Source organism: Cervus elaphus, chromosome 5 (genome assembly GCF_910594005.1).
Source record: "Cervus elaphus chromosome 5, mCerEla1.1, whole genome shotgun sequence".
Lineage (NCBI taxonomy): Eukaryota > Metazoa > Chordata > Mammalia > Artiodactyla > Cervidae > Cervus > Cervus elaphus.
This window is the reverse complement of record NC_057819.1, coordinates 41342936-41362631: the sequence shown is the minus strand read 5'-3', so window position 1 is coordinate 41362631 and position 19696 is coordinate 41342936. Positions and strand designations below refer to the sequence as shown.

The following is a 19696-nucleotide window of genomic DNA, read 5'->3' as shown; positions in this document are numbered from 1 at the left end:
GTTATATAGTATACATAAGAGAAATGCCTGAAACATAAAGACACATTAAGACTGAGATAATTTTAAAAAATACTTAAATTCAGTCAAAGCAAAATATATTTGAGTCTTTAGCTTCAAAATTAAGCTAAGAACGCCCTTATTTCTAAGAGGAATTTCTTACATTTAATCATATTTTTATCCCTGAGAATGGTTTATATAATTTTCTTCCCCAAAGTTGGATTGCCAATGTATTAAAATGTTAATTCTAATATTGTCAGATTGCTTTTTCATTTATACTGTAATCAACACGTGAGAACGCCCTTATCATGGTAGCAATATGACTTTTTTTTTTTAACCAATCTCTTTGTAAAAGGAAATTATTTTTGTTTTAGCCTTATATTTCTCCAGATGTGGTGAGCATGTTCTGATTTATTTTATGGATTTTCTCCTTTGTGAATTATCTGTTCATATCTTTTGTCCTTTTTTAAATTGGGTTGTTTTTTTCTTATTAACTGTGCAATTTATGCCACAAATTATTATCTTCTCATTGCTTTAGACAGCAACCTCCAAATCAGTGTTGAATAACTGTGACAATAGGTATTCAATGGAGTGGCTCCAATATTCTCTGATTATAAAAATTAGCAGGAAAAAAAAACACTGTGTAACAGTCTATTATATTTAAGTAGTTTCATTTTATTCCTACTTTATCTTGAGTATTTCATTAAGAATGGCTGTCCCACCATCGAATATTCTTTTTCCTCATGTCGCTCAGTCATGTCTCTTTGTGATTCCATGAACTGTAGCCTGCCAGACTTCTCTGTCCATGGGGATTCTCCAGGCAAGAATACTGGAGTGGGTTGCCATGCCCTTCTCCAGGGGATCTTCCCAACCTAGGGATCGAACCCAGGTCTCACAGATTGCAGGTGGATTCTCTACTATCCGAGCCACCATTCCTCATGTTAATTGAATTGTTGAATTCTTCATTGTTAAAATGTTTATCATTAATATACAGGTATTTTCAGATAAAGGTAGAGAAACAATGTACTTACCATTTAAAAAGTTAATTTTTAAAATTCAATTGCCTCCTCTTGAACAGGCAGTAAGTTTACTAAGTTATTTTAAATTAAGTAAATAAATCAATAAAGTAACTTATCACTGTATTTATTATTTTTTAATAAAATGCATCTGCAGAAATGTTTCATCACAAACTAGTGCTACAAAAATAAATATAAAACAAATATACATGTTCACATATGTTACTTATAACATAAATATACATTATTTACATGTTCAAAATTCAGAAACTCCAGCATGTTTTGTCCATGATTCTTAACATGTCTAAAGTAGGGAAAACAATAAAAAAGCACAAATATACCATACACCATTTATATTTTTGCTTCAAAAGACTGTTCAATACAAACATATAAACACAGTAATTTCAAGGGTATATGTTCCAAGAGCAAAGTTAGGTGTCCTATTTTAGTCTATGACCACTACATTTTGTGACTCAAGTTCCATTCTGCTTTGTTCTCTCACTGGAAGACAGACATACCTTTATGGTACAGATTAAAATTCTCTTTTACAGAAAGGCTTTCTGAAGAAGTTTTTTAAAATTAAAAAAAAGTCACTTTACTTGAAAGCCAACAAAAAAGTTATTTATTAAACATATATCTAAAAGGAGCTTTAATCAATGAAAACTAGGAGTTGGATTAGAAAACATCAAAAGGATGGAAGAAAGACACTGTAATTTCTGTTTGATGTATTCTGGTAATTTTTCATTTTCTCCATACCTAAGTGAAGCAGAAGAGAAAAAGATAAAATCATAACTTAATCACTTGGTTTGTATGAATACCAAAAAGCACAGTATATTTTTCAGTAATTCTTCAATGGCAAAAGGCAGTGCAGAAAGATTATACAAAATTATTTATTAAGACACTAAAACATACTCAATTTGTATCCTTTTAAAATAGATCAATTTCTAAACATATTTAAATAATAAAATAGATAAAAAAACTTGAACAGATTTTATACAAGCTGAAAATCTAGATTCCTCATTAAGCTGAAGACACTAAAGAAAATACAAGCTAAACACATTATAATAACATTCCCATTAAATATCAAAATTTTCCAAACTACCATATCAAGTAAAAATCTGAACTATCTTTGAACATGGGTTCTACCCATTTTATACCTGTATCTTTCCACTTCCTAGAACATTTGGAAGATGTTGTTTTAACAAGACCCCTCAACCTGTGAGTTCTTTAAATGATGGTACTGCATATATACACACAAAAGCAGTTGGTAGACACCCACAAACTATGTTTGTCCCAAGTATTTCCTCCACAATAAGCACTTTTCATAAAGTAGCATGTTTGTATTGGCATCACTGGCACCCTACCTCTTTTTAGTAAGTTATGGTTTGAAATGTGGAAACCAAACCACTGCTTTTTGTTGTTGTTGATAGATTTTTCTTTGTTAGCATACATATTGTATTAGCCTGGCATATACCCTCATTCAGAATTAATATATACATTTAAAAAATTCTTTTAATCATTAATCACTTTACATTAGATCAGGGGATACAGCCTTTCATTTGGGAAAAATAATCTGGTTATCTATTAAAATAAAGATTCCTTGTTTCTGTGTTCTTTTATATAAACTAAATATATTACTTAGAAGTACATTACTTCTGAAAAGGGTCAACTTAGTTAGACTAAAGGAACAGTAAGGCTAAAGCAATCTAACCATCTGGTGTGGATAATACATACCAGCTACCTTACATTCCTGTAGATAATCATAAAATATGTATTAAAAAGACTATGAGCTGCTTTGAATATATAACAGTTTAAATAATAAGATGAACTTTGTCAACATGAAAAGAGTACCTTAAGTCATTTATTTCAACATGTAGAGAAAAAAAATTATAGCAAAGGACTGGATCTCAACCAGTATTTTAAAACTTACCTAGTTGTTTGACCATCTGGTGATGTATAACTAATAGAAGACACTCCTGCCTGCACAACCAACTGGGACCCATCATTAAACTGAACCCACACAGCTCCACTAGTTAACTAGAAAAATAATAAGCATGCAAAATTACTATACAGTAGAGCATAAATTCTTAAAGGCACTCATGTTTAACAGGTTTTTCACAAAGTTAAAAAATAACAACAAAAAACAACCCTTCAGGTAACTACAAATTTGGGGCTGTGATGGCAGCAACATTTGAGAATATCCATATTTTTTCAGGTGATTCCTTTAATAGATAGGACATCAGAAATTAAATTTATTCTACATATATCCTGTTTTTCATTAATTTCTACTAGGGTGTCTGAACAAGTGTTTTTCCTTTCCCATAATATTTCTAGCTAAGAACCGATTTAGAAAATTACCAAACACTTCCTTAGATTACAGTTTTCATCCATTCTTTGTTCTTAGGCCACAAGAATTTTTGTTCTGCCTGAGAATATTACATCTTTGCTTTTGAAACTTGTTCCTTTAGTCACTAATACTTACAATGTGCCTGCCACTCCAGAGTACAAGAATCCAACACTTGAGTTTACATCCAGATTCTGTCAACTAACTAGTAGGAATGTGCAAGTCAACCTATCCATCATAAGCCATAATTTTACTATCTATGAAAGGAGGAGATGGCATCAACTTTACTAGGTTTTACTTTGGGAAATAATGTGACAATGTATGTGAAAAACATGGTACCGCATAGGAGGTACTCGACAAATGCTGCGTTCCCTTCCCTATTTCCTACCTCCACAAAGGACTAAGCTGTATTTTACTTCACTGGTGAGTAAAAATTCCATGTGTTAGACTCAAAAATCTCCAAAATTCAAGGTTTCAGATAGCATACACATATAGGTTTACACCTACAGAAGATTCTTTTAAGTTTGCAATTTGGTGTAGACCCAACTTTAAAATGCAAAAAATATTTTCTGCCAAATCAAAGTTACTGTACTAATATAGATTACAAATACTTTCTAAAACTTAAAATGCCTAGACATTCTCAAGTCCTAACATTTAGCCATTATCATGACCTCTACTTTAAAGACAAATGGCAAAAACAGGTCACCTAGGCCCTAGCAAGCAATTTGGTATCAACAGTATCTAGAGTTTTCCAAGTGTATACAAATAGAAAAACTTGAAAATTATTAATGACATACCCAGTGCAAAAAAGGTGTAAAAACTTTCTTGCAAAGAGAAATCTTTAATTTATATTTTTTGGTCATTGTCAGTCACTGTGGAAACCAAATTATTACATACTTAGAAAACTCACTTTCCTAAAAGCTGCTCACCTGTGTAGCCCAACCAACATTTTTCACAAAAACAGACTTCAAAAGTTGTGCTGATTTAGGGAGACAATCTTTAAGACTTCTAGGAGAGCTGTTTGTTTCAGAAGCTGCACCCCTAAGGCCAAGTCCTTCATCTGTAACCACCTACAAACAGTAAAAGAAAGGAAGATATCATTCCTCAGCATTCTAATAAGTCAACCTCAGCAAAAGTAGAAAATGACCAGATTTTCATTATCTTAATTTATAAAAAAGAAAAGGTAAAAAAATGCACAGGACAGGAAAAAAACATTTTCATTTTGGTAGATTTCTTTTATTTATTTCCCCAAAGATGTAATTTTTCATAGCTACAATTATAAATGTTTGTGAATACACACATACACACACACACAGACCTATCTTTAATCTTATATTTTACTACAGTGCTATATCATCTTCATTGGCATGATAGTTCATTTGGTAAAAATATGTTTATTTAAGCATGATCCTATCATGGATATTAAGGAAATTAATGGTATTTTACTAGCAAAAATAAAAGTATATATATGTTAGTATATTTGGTGTTTTCCCTGAGAAGTCAGGTTAGGCCTTGCTGAGGTAATGCTTAAACTGAGAGCTGCAGGCAGAGAAAGCAAGCCATTAAAGGGTTCAGGAAAAGAATTCCAGGTCAAGTGAACAGCATGTAAAAAGGCCCTAAGAGTTTGACATAATTAAGCCCAGAGAGTGCTGGGGCAAAGTAGTTCAGGATGAGGCTGGAAGAGTAGCTAGGTGATAGTAAGACCACAGTCAGGTTATTTTAATTTTATATCAAGGACATTAGGCAATCATTGAAGAGTTTAAAGTACAGAAGTGACATATATTTACTTACAGGAGGATTAAGTACTGGTGCCTGTTTCGGAGAAGCAGCACTATTTATGATCATTCTATTCAGAGATGGTGTCTCTCTCATTGGGTAGTTTGGATCCACAGGAGGAGGAGGTGTTAAGGCCTTAGGTGAACTAGTACTACTAGGTCTTCTGAAGGAGAAAGACATGTCAAATACATTCCCTTAAAGCTCTCAATTTACAGAAAACAGAAGAATGCTCATAATGTAAACACTAAACTTAAAAAAAAAATGCTACACATTTTACTCATACTTAATAAATTTTCAAACATTTACCTTCCTACGATTATGGGGAAAAAGGGAGCACTTCCACTTTTCTTTTCCTCTTCTGAAATTATGGATTCCAGTGCTAAACAAATACGGTGGCCCTGTTTTAAAAGAGTGCTTTCTGTCATTGCTTCACCTATGTCATTTGTAATGTTATTAACTGGTTAAAAAACCTACTAAAAGTAGGTACATACCTCATTAGCATGGTTCAGATACATTTTTATCTCCTCTTTCAAGCTATTAACTTCACTTTCACCTTTTAAGGTGTAAGATCTGCCAGTCTTTTCGATCACCTGGATTAAATCTTCTGTTTTGTGTATCTTTGCTCCTTAAAAAATAAGCAGAAAATGCTTTATCATTTCCATAAATATTCATTATATGTATGTGAATATATGTATATATATGAATATATATGATATTATATTCATTATAATACTCCAGTATATAATAGCTCCTAGATCAAGGTAAGATTTACATTTACTCATTGGCCATTAATAAAATGAGGCTCTCAAAGTAGTATTCCAATAAATATATGCCATTTTTCTTTTCTGACTATATCTGGCTTAAGTTTGAAACTTTTATATTTTTCAAAAACTACTGATACAAGTATGTAAGTAAAGGAAAGCTATAATTATGTGTGAGTATATATTCTATGTGTCCCTTAGGACACATAAAGGAGGAGACTTTACAGATTAAAAAGTGAACATCTTTACGTATTTAGAAAATAAGATTCTGTTTCAACCATACCCTTTTGCAAAGTTTATTATTCTAAAAATTTGGTATATGTCCATTTAAGTTCTAATAAGAAGTAGGATATCAATCAGAATATTGTTAAATACACACACACACACACACACACACACACACACACACTTGCTGTGCTAGGGAATTTGCTGGTTCTCTAGTGGTTAGGATTTTGAGCTTTCCTTCCTGTGACCTGGGTTTAGTCCCTGGTCTGAGAACCGAGATCCCACAAGCGCATGGTGTGGGCAAAGAAAACAAACAAACAACTATGCTGAATTAAAAAAACAAACCCACAACTACAAAGTTACAAGCTAAAGGGGAAAAAATAACCATTTCTAAATGGCACTTACCATCATAAAACCAAACCTCAAAATCAGCACCAGGGGAATTCTCCATCAAAACACATTTAGCATATCTTGTAAAATAAGTAATTTTGGGAGATTTAGATCTTACAAGCTGTACAAATCTGGAAGCATATTGATATTTTCGCCAGTACTTTTCTAAGCAGAGAAAAGAAAGAAGTTACCTAATCTTAGGGAATTAAAATGTTGACATAAATTCAATAACAGTCTTAATATTTCTACTCTTTCTCAAAAATTTAAGTCAAAAGTTAATTCCATTACCCACAGTTAATAATCCTATTACCAAAATAAAAATATTTTAGAGATGTAAGTCTACTATTTTAATGAAAACTAAAGACAGTATAATAAAATTCCCAAGATGTATGTAACAAAATCTGATGGATTAGTATCATGACTATTAAAAAAAAAAAATCTCTCTTTGAATCACTGACTCCTTACTGTAAGTAAGATAATGACTCTAGGAAAGTTTTAATAAATGAAATGAAAAGAGTTCTATCTAAGATATCAGAACCAAATGACTTTCAGAAAAAGAAATGTGGCACTTTTTATATTAGTAAAGTACAGCATGTTAAATTTTTGTAGTTCCCTGTAACCATGGTCATTTACGGGCTTCCCTGGTGGCTCAAGACGGTAAAGAATCAGCCTGCAATGTGGAAGACCTGGGTTCAATTCCTGGATCAGGAAGATCCCCTGGAGGAGGGCATGGCAACCCACTCCAGTGGCTCTTGCCTGGAGAATCCCCATGGACAGAGGAGCCTAGCAGGCTATAGTCCATGGGGTCACACAGAGTTGGACACGACTGAAGCGTCTAAGCAGCAGTGGTCTTAACAGTCTTGCCTACCTGCTTTAATTCTAATAAGGTTAGGTTAGATAGGTTCTCTCATTTGTTTAAGTCACCTTAGGGAAGTCTTACTACTCAGTGCTTAATTTTCTAATTCATAATATCCAGAAACGGAACTGGGAATCAAATTTGGTTAACCACAAGTACAAGGGATCATTATGTAGCACAGAAAGATTTCAAAAGCCAAAAACCAGATACTTCATGTTCAATTTTTAACACTATTCTAGACAAACTGTAACTAAACAAGTGTACAAAGTATATTTGTGGACACATGACTAATATTCCAGAGTTAGTTTTTCCTTAAATAAAATTCCATTATAACACATAACATGCCTCAACACTGAATTAGTAAGGTACAGCACATATCACCAGATATAAAGTTATAAGAACATAACTTACAGCCCAAATGAAGTCAAGATATTTACAATTTATGATATCCACATGTATAGAGTTTATGTCTATGGATTTATATAAATCCATTATCTAAATTTATTCCCTGGTAAATTTACATACCTGGTAAATTATCAAAACTGTACCTACTGATATTATCAGTAGGTGAGGGTGGTCTATCAGCAAGAGGAAAACCTTTTCCATCATTTGGATAATAAATAGTGATCTGTCAAAAAATTTTAAGAATTCTAATTATATGCCATTAAGTTAAAGAACTATATTTTGTCACTAAAATTATAAAAAGAGCTCACATGAATATTAAATTTTATCTTTATTGAAAACATAAATACTCTCTAAAAGTAATTTTTTCACTGTCTAAACTTAAGCCTAAAGTTTAGATTTTGTTACTAGTTATAATTATTTTTTAAACCACACTATTTTAGTATGCTATTTTAGTTTTTGAATTCCATATATACTATCATATCAGGAAAAGTAATTTAAAAAATTGTTTTGTAATAGAATGAATGGAATGGTAAATACTTAAGTGATGCAGCTGCAAGATAATAAAAGTGAATCCACATTACCATACTCCCATCACTAGATATCTGAAGAACTTCTTTCACATAGTCTTGAGATGCATAATCCTTCAGAAGCTCCACACATACCTCCTCTGAATCAAGTATGCTCACCTAAAAAAAAACAAACTAAAATCAATAACAATTATTTATTAGAACATTCTGACATATATATTAGTGAAGAGCAAAGTACTTAACCATGGCAGAAACAAAAATTCACGTAAAAACAAAATAGCTGCTTCACTGCAGTAGTCTAGGTCACAGGTGTATTTGAGCACAACTGTGAAACATAAGGAGCCCAGGTGAGATGGTGTAATGAGGTGTGAAATAACCAGTGAGCAGAAAGGAAGCAGAAGGTAGGGTGGAGAATTCAAGGACTTTGGAAAGAACAGCACTCCAAATAAAGGCAAGACTGGGTGAAATGGAAAACAAGGGACAAACAGGATGAATAGGGAATTAAAAAATAAAAATCACTATTCCCAATACACACGACATTAAAAAAAAATCCTCAACTTATTTTTCATATCCCTGTTAAAACATTAATAGTTTGAGATGTTAAAAAGTTATATTTTCTAGTTTATCTTTTTGAGACTGGATTAAATGTAGAAACAATAAAAACAAAAGATAATACTAGATGTTAATTTAGTGATTAGGATTGTGAATAATATTTAACACAGCATTTAACCAGTATTACTTCTAAATGTTTTTCATTATCAATAATTTAAAGTTCATATCAGTTCACCATTCTTAAAGTATCTAGAAGAAAACAATAGCTATTTTTCCATAAACATGCAATCTCTTTTCTCTTATGTTGAGTTTATCAAGTACATATAAAAAATGCAGGGACATTATAGAGAACTGAAAAGATACCATGTTTGATACCTGAAACCATATACTCAAGGAAAACATCAGTGATTTAGAAAAATAACAGACATACCACGGCCTTTTTGGTTTTCTGTCGGATTGGTTTTAACCTATAAGCAGTCAAAGGAGATGTAATGCTCCGTAATGTATGCTTCTGATAGACCGATGGTGGCTCCACACCCCTAGTCTTGCTTTGTTCAGAAGAAGGATCTAAGCCAAAAATAGATTCTTGTTGAATTATTCCAGGTTTAGTGTGATATGCAGTCATATATTTCATGGTATCCAAATGTTTTACAGAACATGCATTATTAGAAGCACTGGGGCTCCTTTTGGCTCTTGTACCAGTCTAGGCATTTCCTAATGTGTCCTGCAAACCTGGACGGCCCTGGAAGTCTCTGTTTGGGCTAATACTGTTGTGCTCAGTAGTTTCTCTTAAATGAGCTACAACATACATAAAATAAAGCAACTTAGTGAATAATTAAAGTCAAGTCTACACAAAACAATGTCATGCTGGTTACAACAGCATACTTTTTTATGAAGAACAAAAGAAATCTAGTTAAAAAACTCATCATTTTTCAGTTTAAGATATGGCATAGGGGACTTCTCTGGCAGTCCAGCCATTAGGAATTGGTGCTTTCACAGCCGAGGGCCTGGGCTCAATCCCTGGTCCGGGAACTAAGATCCCACAAGCCATGCAGTGCAGCCACAAAAGAGAAAAAGATACGGCATAATAAAATAGTGACTTATGACTTTAAAAGGATATTTTAAGCTAGCCTGCAAAGGAATACCTTAAAGTCTAAGACTAAGAAAGAAAAGATACCAATATGAAATTAATTTTTCAATCAAAGCAAAAACTAGTCATCTACTAAATGGGTCACCTACTAATACTAAACAAGCAACTGCCAATGCTGCAATAAATACAGATTTGAGAGGAGTTCCCAAATAATCATTCTACAAAACATGTAAGCTAAGGACTATTTCATTTTTACTTACAAAATATGCAACTAAAGCCAAAACACACTAAAATATACAAAATAGCTTTAATATCATTAATACTTAATATTACAAATGTTATTTGTAGCTACATTTCTAAAAAAGCTCTTGTTGAACTTTACCTATTTAAATTTTATATATCAACAGTTCTAGAGTTCACATGGAGACATTATTTTTTAAAAAGCCCTTAGAATGATTAGAGTATATAAAACTTTGTAAGGCAATTTTTCTAATTCTAAATCTAGAAATCTGTATCTCGGTTTTCCCCTTAAGTGACTTTTACATGCCTCCCCCTCCTCACTACCATTATAATAGGAAATATCTTATATCAAATAATATACTTTAAAATTGCAGCAGCACTACTAGAGTATTATAAACAAGGTTACCCCAGACATGTCCTTGTTACCAAATAAAAAGTATCTAAATACAGCAGAAAGTTAAGTACAAGATTTCAGCACCGGGCAGTTTTATAGTTTAAAACACATAAGGTTGAATTATCAGCTTTAACAAGTACACATAAAAAGACTAATTATCTTTTGGGCTCTTGAAAATAATACACACACAAAAAAATAGACTTGTGGTGACAGAACAACTCTACTTGATCACACCTGTATATTATGTCCTTTGTCTGAAGTAAGATGATACTCAGTAAGAAATTATCTTCTCCTCTCCATATGTTTCTTCCATATGTTTTTTTTTATTCTCACTTTTCCCCATAATTATTTTCCAACCCACTTCTGTGAATCTAGCATGTTCATTAAGGAGAAATGTTTAACTTTCAAACTGTGGATCTATAAATGAAATAATGACTTAATGACAGCTGTTTAACACTGTTTAGGTTTTAGTAGCTGTGTAGTGTATGCGAGGTTCCATTGGTATACTATGATATCCATACCCCCTTACAGTTAAAAATAAAATCAACCATCTTTTGATTATTTTATAGGTACTGATAAGGTACTTATTACAGAGAGACTGCGAGGGCAGAGGGTTTAGAGACTAAAGTCTCTGAGTCAGACTGCGTGGGTCAGACTTGTGTCTCTTCCATTTATGGACAGTGTGGCTTGGCAAATTAAGCTTTGTGCACTATAACTTCCTCATTTGTAAGACAGGATTAATAATAGTGTCTTCCTCGTATAGTTTTTGTGAGAATTTAAAAAGTTAATACATGTTAAGCATTAAGGACAGTGGTTGATAAAGTAAATACTCAAAATGTATTGTTATTACTATTATTATATTACTATATTACTAATAGTTATATTACTATTATAACTAGGTTTATTCAAAATGCCATTATTTCCTTAAGAAAATCCAAAGAGAAAGCCGCAATGCTTGCTAAGTGGCCAAATTATTAATATTTTATTAAATAGTCCATTAAAAACTCACCATTTATTTGCAGATTCCCAAACCATTGTTGCACCATTTCAGTCTGAGGTGTCTGGTCAGGAAATGGAAAGGGAGTTTTTCCTTGACAAAGATGATTGGAGCTAAAGAAAGAAAAAAATTTTTCCATAAACTAATAAAAAATTATCTAATAACTTTGTAAGAAAAAAACACTTTAAAAAGAGAGATTTCTTTTGATACGAACACCTAAAAACTTTTAGATTAATAGTAGAACCCAACATTTACATAAGTAAATTGTCTCTACGAAGCTAAGTTCCCATGCCAAAATGCCCATGGCACTGTGACACTATTTCTATATGGCTACTATCCTCTTGTGATTTAAGAATAAAAACTAGAGGAAAAAAAAAACAAAAACACTAGTTACTAAAAACCCAGTCTTCATGTAAGAAGCAGGTAACAGTACGATTACTCATCACTTAAGCTCAGCTATTCTCTATTTGTGTGTGTGTGTGTGTTTACGTATGGTTACTGTTAAGAGTACTTTAGATATCACACATGTTTAAAATATGATATACTGCACTGGAGACCTGCTTCATATAAAATTAAACATGACACTAAAAATTTCAAAAGTATTAAACGCATACTACAGATACATCCATGAGCACATATACTCATTTTAATTCTTAACCACAATCCAAAATTATCATTCTGGTTCTCTCCCTATTAAAAAATAGAAATCATAGTTAAGAAGTGCCCCAGGAATATCTGATAGGGTTAGAAAAAAGGTGCCCGCAACCTTAGTTACAAGCAGCTTCATGTTTGTGATAATACAATGCTTATCTAAAAGTAAAATGCTTTTGATAGAATTATTCTTACAGTGCTTGATTGTTATCAGGTCCTTCAAAAGATCTAGAACTATTGGATGTCTTTTCCTTAAAGAAGTGAAAAATATTAGCATCATTGTTTGTGGGTGAGTATTTTCCATTTTCCTCCGCTCCTGATCGTTTGGGTTTTGAAAGCATTTCTGCTGAGTAACATCGTTCCATTGTGTATGTTTTCACTCGAGACTGACTATGAGAAGTCTCAGATCTATCAGAGGAATGGGCTCTACGAAGGTATCGAGAATGTGGCCTTTCTTCTGCCTCTTGGATCACTCTTCCCCTTCCACTATTACTGGTTTCTTGATCTTGATTGCCCCATGGAGTATAAAAGCTGCTTCCATCTCCTGAAGAAGAAAAATCACTTGGATTTTTATTCTTTGGAAATACAGTCATTTTATTTGGGAGTGGCTGTTCAATCAAAAGTCGTCTTCTGTCAAATAAACTACCACTTATACTGGTACTGGAAGAAGCTGTAATTGCTGTAGAAATTGTGGCATGTCCACTATCAATCGAGTCTTCTACAGTTCCTAAATCCTTACTTTTTTTTGAAGAATTTCGGGACATAAAAGGATGATCTAATACTGAAGAGAGACTTAAACGATCTGCTGGATTTCTACGAAGTAACTGGTGAATAAGGTCCTTGGCTTCTCTTGACAAAAAAGTTGGCATTTCATAATCTGCCAATACTACTTTATTTAATGTGTTCTTGACCGTGTCAGTGTCAAAAGGCGGTCTCCCAATAAGTAACGTATAAAACATACAGCCCAAGGACCAAATATCAGATTCAAGTCCATGTGCACTTCGAGTTGCAATTTCTGGAGAAATGTAATTAGGAGTTCCACATAACGTATAGTGCTTTTCATGTGGCATTTTCAACTGAGTTGCCAGCCCAAAATCAGCAATCTTGATGTTCATATTACGTGTAAGTAAGAGATTAGAAAGTGTGAGGTCCCGGTGCAATATACCATGCGAATGGAGATATAACATGCCTGTGATGATTTGGTGCATGAAGTGTCGAGCTGTTAGAATGCAAAAAATAAAAGTTACAACTTAGAAAATCTGAAGATTCAGTATTTAGAATGCATTATGAAACCCAAGTACATAAGCTAATATTACAATTAGTGAACTGGTTTGTGGCTTAGTTTCACCAACCAAAATACCACTCTGATAATTTTATAATATTCTTTAATATTTCCCTTTAAGACATCTAGGCACTCCTTTTAATCTTTGTCCTTTACAACTGATGAGTTTTCTAATACAGTTAAGGGACGCTTACTTTTATTAAGAATTGAGAGTGACTAGAGTTAACCAGGGTAATCAAAAGTCCATAAAAATTAAGAAAAAGTATTTATAATTAAACAAAAAATTCATAAATACACTCAAATTGTAAAAAAGAGAGAAGCAACCTAAAGTTCCTTTAATGTCCCCATGTTCTGCGTGCATACTCAGTCATGTCTCTTTGCGATCTCATGAACTGTAGCCCACCAGGTTCTTCTGTCCATGGGATTTCCCAGGCAAAAACTGGAGTGGGTTGCCATTTCCTTCTCCAGGAGATCTTCTTGAGCCAGGGATTGAATCCGTATCACCTACATCTCCTGGATTAGCAAGTGGATTCTTTACCACTTTACCACCTGGGAATTGGCCAACTATACTTTCTCATCTGTGAACAGTTTCCTTATATCCCTCATCCATTTTCCTATTCAATTGCCTTTTTCTTTTTAGGCATGCCTTATGTTTCTTTTTTGGTTGCGCTGGGTCTTTGCCGCTGTGTGCGGGCTTTCTCTAGTTGCAGCGAGCGGGGGCTACTCTTCACTGCATGGTGCATGGGCTTCTCACTGTGTGTGCAGCGCACAGGCTCTAGGCGCGTGGGTTTCAGTAGTTGTGGCACCCGGCTCAGCAGTTTCGGCTGACTGGTTCTAGAGCACGAGCTTAGTCTCTTCGTGGCATGTGGAATCTTCTAGGTCAGAGATTGAACCTACGTCCGCTGCATTGGCAGGGGGACTCTTAACCACCGTACCACCAAGGAAGTCCAGGCATGCCTTATATTTTAAATATTAATTGGCCAGCCATTTATTTTATAAATATTTTCTTCCTATCTTTAACTTTGAAATCTGTTGACAGTATCTTTTGCCATATACATTCTTGGTTTTAATTAAATTGGTGATTCGTTTCCTTCCTATTTTTTCTAAGTTATGTCTTACATAAGAAGACCCTACTATTACACAGTATTAAGAAAAAATACAGTATTCATCATCAATATGTATATGAATTTATTTTCAATTTGTATAATGTTCTTACTTTCAGTCTAAGGATATAAACAGTTCCATGATTCTTAATATGTGTGACCAAATTGTTTTCTAAATGGGTTAAATATAGAATCAGATGGACAAAAAGCCTGTCAACAACCATCTTTCTTAGATTTCAATCTAGCCTGCAATCTGAGTTAGCAGGGTAAGATAATTTGAAAACAATCATTTCTGGAACGTCCCTGGTGGTCCAGTGGGTAAGACTCCAAGCTCCCAAATCAGGGGGCCCGGGGTTCAATCCCTGCTTGGGCAACTAGATTCTGCATGCATGCCACACTGAGTCTGCAAACCTCAGTGAAGATTCTGGGAGCTGCAACTAAGATGCAGCACAGCCTAAATAAATAGACAGATAGAAAACAATCATTTGTGTGATGATACATGGACCTTATTTGATCCTAATCTGAAATATAAAAATGTTACTTCTAAGAAACTGTGGAAGCTGAAACTGACAATGTGTTTGATAGTAAGGAATTATTAGGTGTGATAGTGACTTTGTGCTTACTTTTTTTTTTTTTTTTAAGTCTGTCTCACTTAGAGATAAAAAGATGTCTATGATTTGCTTCAAAACACTCCGGGGCAGTGGGGGAATAAGAAGAGTAAGATGAAACTATTTGACCATGAGTTGACAGTTTTGAAAGACGATTGGTAAGTTCATAGGGGCTCATTATTATTACTCTCTCAGTTTAAATGTCTGACATTTTCTACAGCAAATGGTTTCAGCAGGTACTTGTGTTTGACTTAGAAACTATAGTCATCAATAGCATTTTTTCTAAAAAACTTTTTCTAGATGTCAAAGGATACACATTAAACTGTGAACAATGATTTAAAATGTTGTTTTTAAAAGAAGGATAGTAAATTTCTCCTTCTACTTTATTTCTCTAACACCTAAATTATTCACATGAACTAACAGCTGTTTAAAGTTTGGTGGGGGGGAACAGTCTCCTTTTGTAGCCTAAAGTAATAATTGGAACAGTTTTACTAAACATTACAAAATAGTACATTCTTCAAAACTACAAAAAGTAAAACTCATATCTACCAAAAATTTTTTTTTAAAGAAAAAAAGAAGCATGGCCTACCTTCATTTTCTGAGAATGGTTTTCTTCTATTTTTTAAATACCTGTTCATTTCTCCATTATGGCACATTTCTAATACTAGGTACACATAATTGTTATCTTCAAAATAGTTATATAGCTGAAATGTAAAAGGGTGTAATAAATTATAATAGAGAAAAATTCAATGTCCTTGGCCACTTTTGTAAAATGTGTATCTTACCTCCAAGATAGAAGGATGTTTCAATTGGCAATGTATTTTCACCTCATTTTGGACTCTCTGTACCATTCCAGCTTTATACATGGCTTTCTTATCTATCTAAAATAACATGAGAGTTTTAAACATTCATGATAAACTTTCAAATGTGAATTTGTCATGTTAACTTTGAAAAAAGAAAATATACTTTGAAATATTCTTTTGTCCTTTTATCTGCTTTTTAGACCAGTTTATTCTGTTGTGTTTCCCCCATGCACCCAGCAGAGTGCTTGGCAGAATGAACATTCAATAAGTTTCTCCAATGCATTCCAGTATACTCTACCAACTTAAAGAATTTATAGCTCAACTATCATATCTATGATAACAACAATACAAATTTAGCAAAGTTTTAAAAGAAAACTTCCCTTCCCTTTTCCTACTGGTTAGGTGTTTCTTAATCTGCTTATGTTAGTCCTGTTAGACTGACTCCTAACAATCAAGAATAGTATTTTAGCTTGTTACAGTGCAAAACAGAATTATGCACAAGGGTATTCTTCTTCTTATAAACAAATTATTGTTTGTTCTTTGATTTCTACCAATCACTCCAAGTATGCATAATTAGAACAGATACCAGATCTAATAAACATTAGTAAAGATAAGGCATTTGTTTAAGATATCCTTAAATTCAGCTGTTGGAATTACTGTCTTTTGCTTAAGCAATGGGTTTTCTTCACCATAAAGAAAAGGCTGGCAGGTAAGGAGTTTCTAACATCTCAAGTAGCAAACCTCTCTAGTTATTTGCAAAGTAGAAGTGAGAAACTGATTAATACATTCTTACCATTTTGATTGCAACTTCCAAACCAGTGTGAATGGACTCAGCTCTATAAACACCAGCAAATGATCCTTTACCAAGCAGATTTCCAACTCTAAAATCCTTAAAAGTTAAAATTAAAGAACATGTGTGATGATTTCCAGAAGTAGAAAGAGAAATAGGGAGGAGCTGGAAAGAGGATAAAAAGGATGGAAAGAAGAATTTGCATTTAAAATTCAAGCAGGTATTACACCTCTATACAGCTGGTGTCTGGGGTGGACAGCATGTTGACGCCTTGTGTGTCTGTGAACTTCCAGGCTGGTTTCTAGATACAGCACCCTAATCATCTGGTTCCTCAACCTCTGCGTAGACTCAGCAACCTCCTCCCTCCTCCCGCCTCCAGCCAACCCCTGAGAGCGAAGGGCTGGAACGGAATCCCGCCGCAGCTCCCGCTGGAGGTAACCGCCATCTCCTTGGAAAAGGGGGAGACACCCTAGCCCTGCTCTAGCGCGGCAGCTCCGGCGGGATCGCTGACCAGGGGGCGCGGTGGCTACGGACAGAAGGGCGGAGCCGCGAGGGACTCACCTGTCCCACCGCCACCGCATCTCCGAGGGGCGGGCCGCTCCGCCCCCAAACAGCCAGGCCGGGTGGTTGGGACCCTCCCCAGGCACTTCGGAGCCCGCCCTGCAGCTGTTAGCTTCGTCTTATCACCTTCCTGCCAGGGTCTCGAGACCCGGCGCTCCGACTCCCGCCCGCCCTACTGGGGACTGCCGAGTCTTTTCACCTCGATCTTTTCTCCGATGCAGGTCGCCATATTTCCAGGCCGCGGCCCGTGCTCCCCGGATCAGCTCCCTTCACGCAGTTCCTTCGAGGCAGCACTCCAAGCAGCCAGCGGGTCTTGGCGCCCATCAGGCTTGGCTCTCTAGGCCGCCGCTCTTGGCGACGACAGCACAGCCACCGAAAGGTCTCCCGGACACCTTCCGAGGCCTGGGCGGCGCCTCCGCGCTCCCATTTTGAAAAACTCCCGCCGGTGGCTGTCCTCAGAGGTTGGAGGTGACGTAAGGAGGCGGGTCGCTCCGAAGAGGCTGAGCGGGGCCGAGCATGCGTGGTAGGCGCCTTAGCCCGCCTGCCCCTGCACGAGGACCGGAAGTGTTTCGGCGTCCTGCAGCTTGGCCGGAAGTGTTGGCAGTTCGGCATTTGGGGGACCTGCTCCAGACGGATAAAAAAGGTAACTTAGAATATGGTCATTTACATACGTCAGGGTGTGAAAAGGTCCTGCTTCCAATTCTGTAAAGGACCTAAAATAATTTTTAAATTCCAAATACTTAAAGTTGACGGAACGGCTTGCTGTTCAGTCTTTCCCAACACTTAAAACTCATTATCTAACTTAAGCAGCCCTTTACATCTCAGTGCTTACTCCAGTGTTTCATAACTGAAATGAGTGGACGCGGTACTTTAAGAACATGGACTCCTTTATTTGTTTTGGTAAATTTCTATTAATTACAATGCTATTTGTGTAGTAACTCATGTTTGAGAGATCTTACACACGTGTGATAATGTATGTCGACTTAAATGCAAAACGTATGAGTTACGAGTTAAGTTTTACTTGAGGCAAAATGAGGTTAATAAATAGGCGGGGAGACAGCATTTCAGATAGCTCTGAGAAAATTGCTACAGAGGCAGGAGGGGAAGGTTAGTATATATATGTGTTCCTGGTGAAGGGGGAGTACAGTGCAGTCAAGCACATATTTTTTGCATAATGTTTCTGCTAGTCTGCTGCTACCTCTACAAGTATTTTAACTCATGTGCTGCTGCAGCTGCTGATTTTCAACACTCATGAAAGGAGTTCAGGGTGGAGGGCGGAAGTGAGGCACTCTGCTCTGTAAAAAGCTGGCAGAACAGGTCTTCAAGTAGATATTTTCAGTAGCCGATTTTATGAGCCCAATTCTTATACCTTCTCATATCTAGAAAAACACTAGAATCCTCATGGTGAAGACTGTTTCTCCTGACTAGCAAAAAGCTTCTTTACGGTCTCAGCCACCAGGGAAGCCCCAAGAAGGAAATGGAAACCCATTCCAATATTCTTGCTTGGAGAATCCCATGGACAGAGGAGCCTGGTGGGCTACAGTCCATGGTGTTGCAAAGACTCTGACACCACTGAAAGTGACTTAGCGTGCATGCATAATCATGCAAAATCCACCCTTCACCTTAGAATTCTCTTTTTTGAAAAAAATGTATAGTGACATATATCCATCATTATAGTATTTTCACTGCCCTAAAAATCCTCTGTTCTTCTGTTCACCTCTCTCCCATCCCCACTGCTACCTGCTAAGTCGCTTCAGTCGTGTCAGACTCTGCGTTCCACTGGATTGCAGCTGGCCAAGCTCCTCTGACCATGGCAGTAATACTGGAGTGGGTTACCATCCCCTCCTCCAGGGGATCTTCCCAACCCAGGGATCGAATCCATGTCTCTTAAAGTCTCCTGCATTGGCAGGTGAGTTCTTTAGCGCCTGGGAAGCCCCACTGATCTTTTTACTCTCTCCATAGCTTTGAATTTTCCAAAATGTTGAATAGTTGGAGTCATATGAAATGTAGCCATTAAAAGATTAGCTTCTAACTTAGGAAATATGCATTTAAGTTTCCTCCATACCTTTTCATGGTATGTTACCTCACTTGTTTCAGTGCTAAATAATGTTCCACTGGGGCTTCCCGCATGGCTCAGCGGAAGAGAATCCGCCTGTAATGCAGGAGAGACAGGAGATGTGGTTCAATCCCTGGGTCTGAAGGATTCCATGGAGAAGGAAATGGCAACCCACTCCAGTATTCTTCCATGGAAATCCCATGGACAGAGGAGCCTGGCGGGCTACAGTCCATGGGTCACAAAAAGAGTCGAACATGACTGAGTGACTAAAC

General features: G+C 35.6%; 1 protein-coding gene and 1 long non-coding RNA gene across 5 annotated transcripts in view; one reads left to right on the top strand and one right to left on the bottom strand.

Moving 5' to 3' along the window:
• Window positions 1–1126: 1126 nt before the first annotated feature.
• Window positions 1127–17703, bottom strand: PLK4 (polo like kinase 4). 3 transcript variants are annotated; one of them, XM_043902386.1, is made up of 16 exons: window positions 17568–17703; window positions 16811–16906; window positions 16000–16095; window positions 15804–15918; window positions 12417–13440; window positions 11583–11683; window positions 9280–9416; window positions 8352–8456; window positions 7891–7993; window positions 6525–6674; window positions 5625–5758; window positions 5440–5531; window positions 5149–5296; window positions 4287–4427; window positions 2944–3050; window positions 1127–1769 (listed from the first exon to the last, which is right to left on the bottom strand). In XM_043902386.1, the coding sequence occupies exons 1-16, from the start codon at window positions 17595–17597 to the stop codon at window positions 1667–1669; spliced, it is 2682 nt and encodes an 893-aa protein (XP_043758321.1). In that variant the 5' UTR covers window positions 17598–17703; the 3' UTR covers window positions 1127–1666. The 3 variants fall into 3 exon arrangements, with proteins under 3 accessions (XP_043758321.1, XP_043758322.1, XP_043758323.1); XM_043902387.1 differs by having other exon boundaries at window positions 5149–5293; XM_043902388.1 differs by lacking the exon at window positions 17568–17703 and having other exon boundaries at window positions 16000–16091.
• Window positions 13483–19696, top strand: part of LOC122694097 — a 28136-nt gene continuing 21922 nt past the window's right edge. Inside the window, exons 1-3 of one of the 2 annotated variants that reach the window (XR_006341113.1) lie at window positions 13483–15372; window positions 17101–17241; window positions 17590–18011. This is a non-coding gene — a long non-coding RNA (uncharacterized LOC122694097). The remainder of the gene's footprint in view (window positions 15373–17100; window positions 17242–17589; window positions 18012–19696) is intronic. The other variant, XR_006341114.1, reaches the window with a different exon arrangement.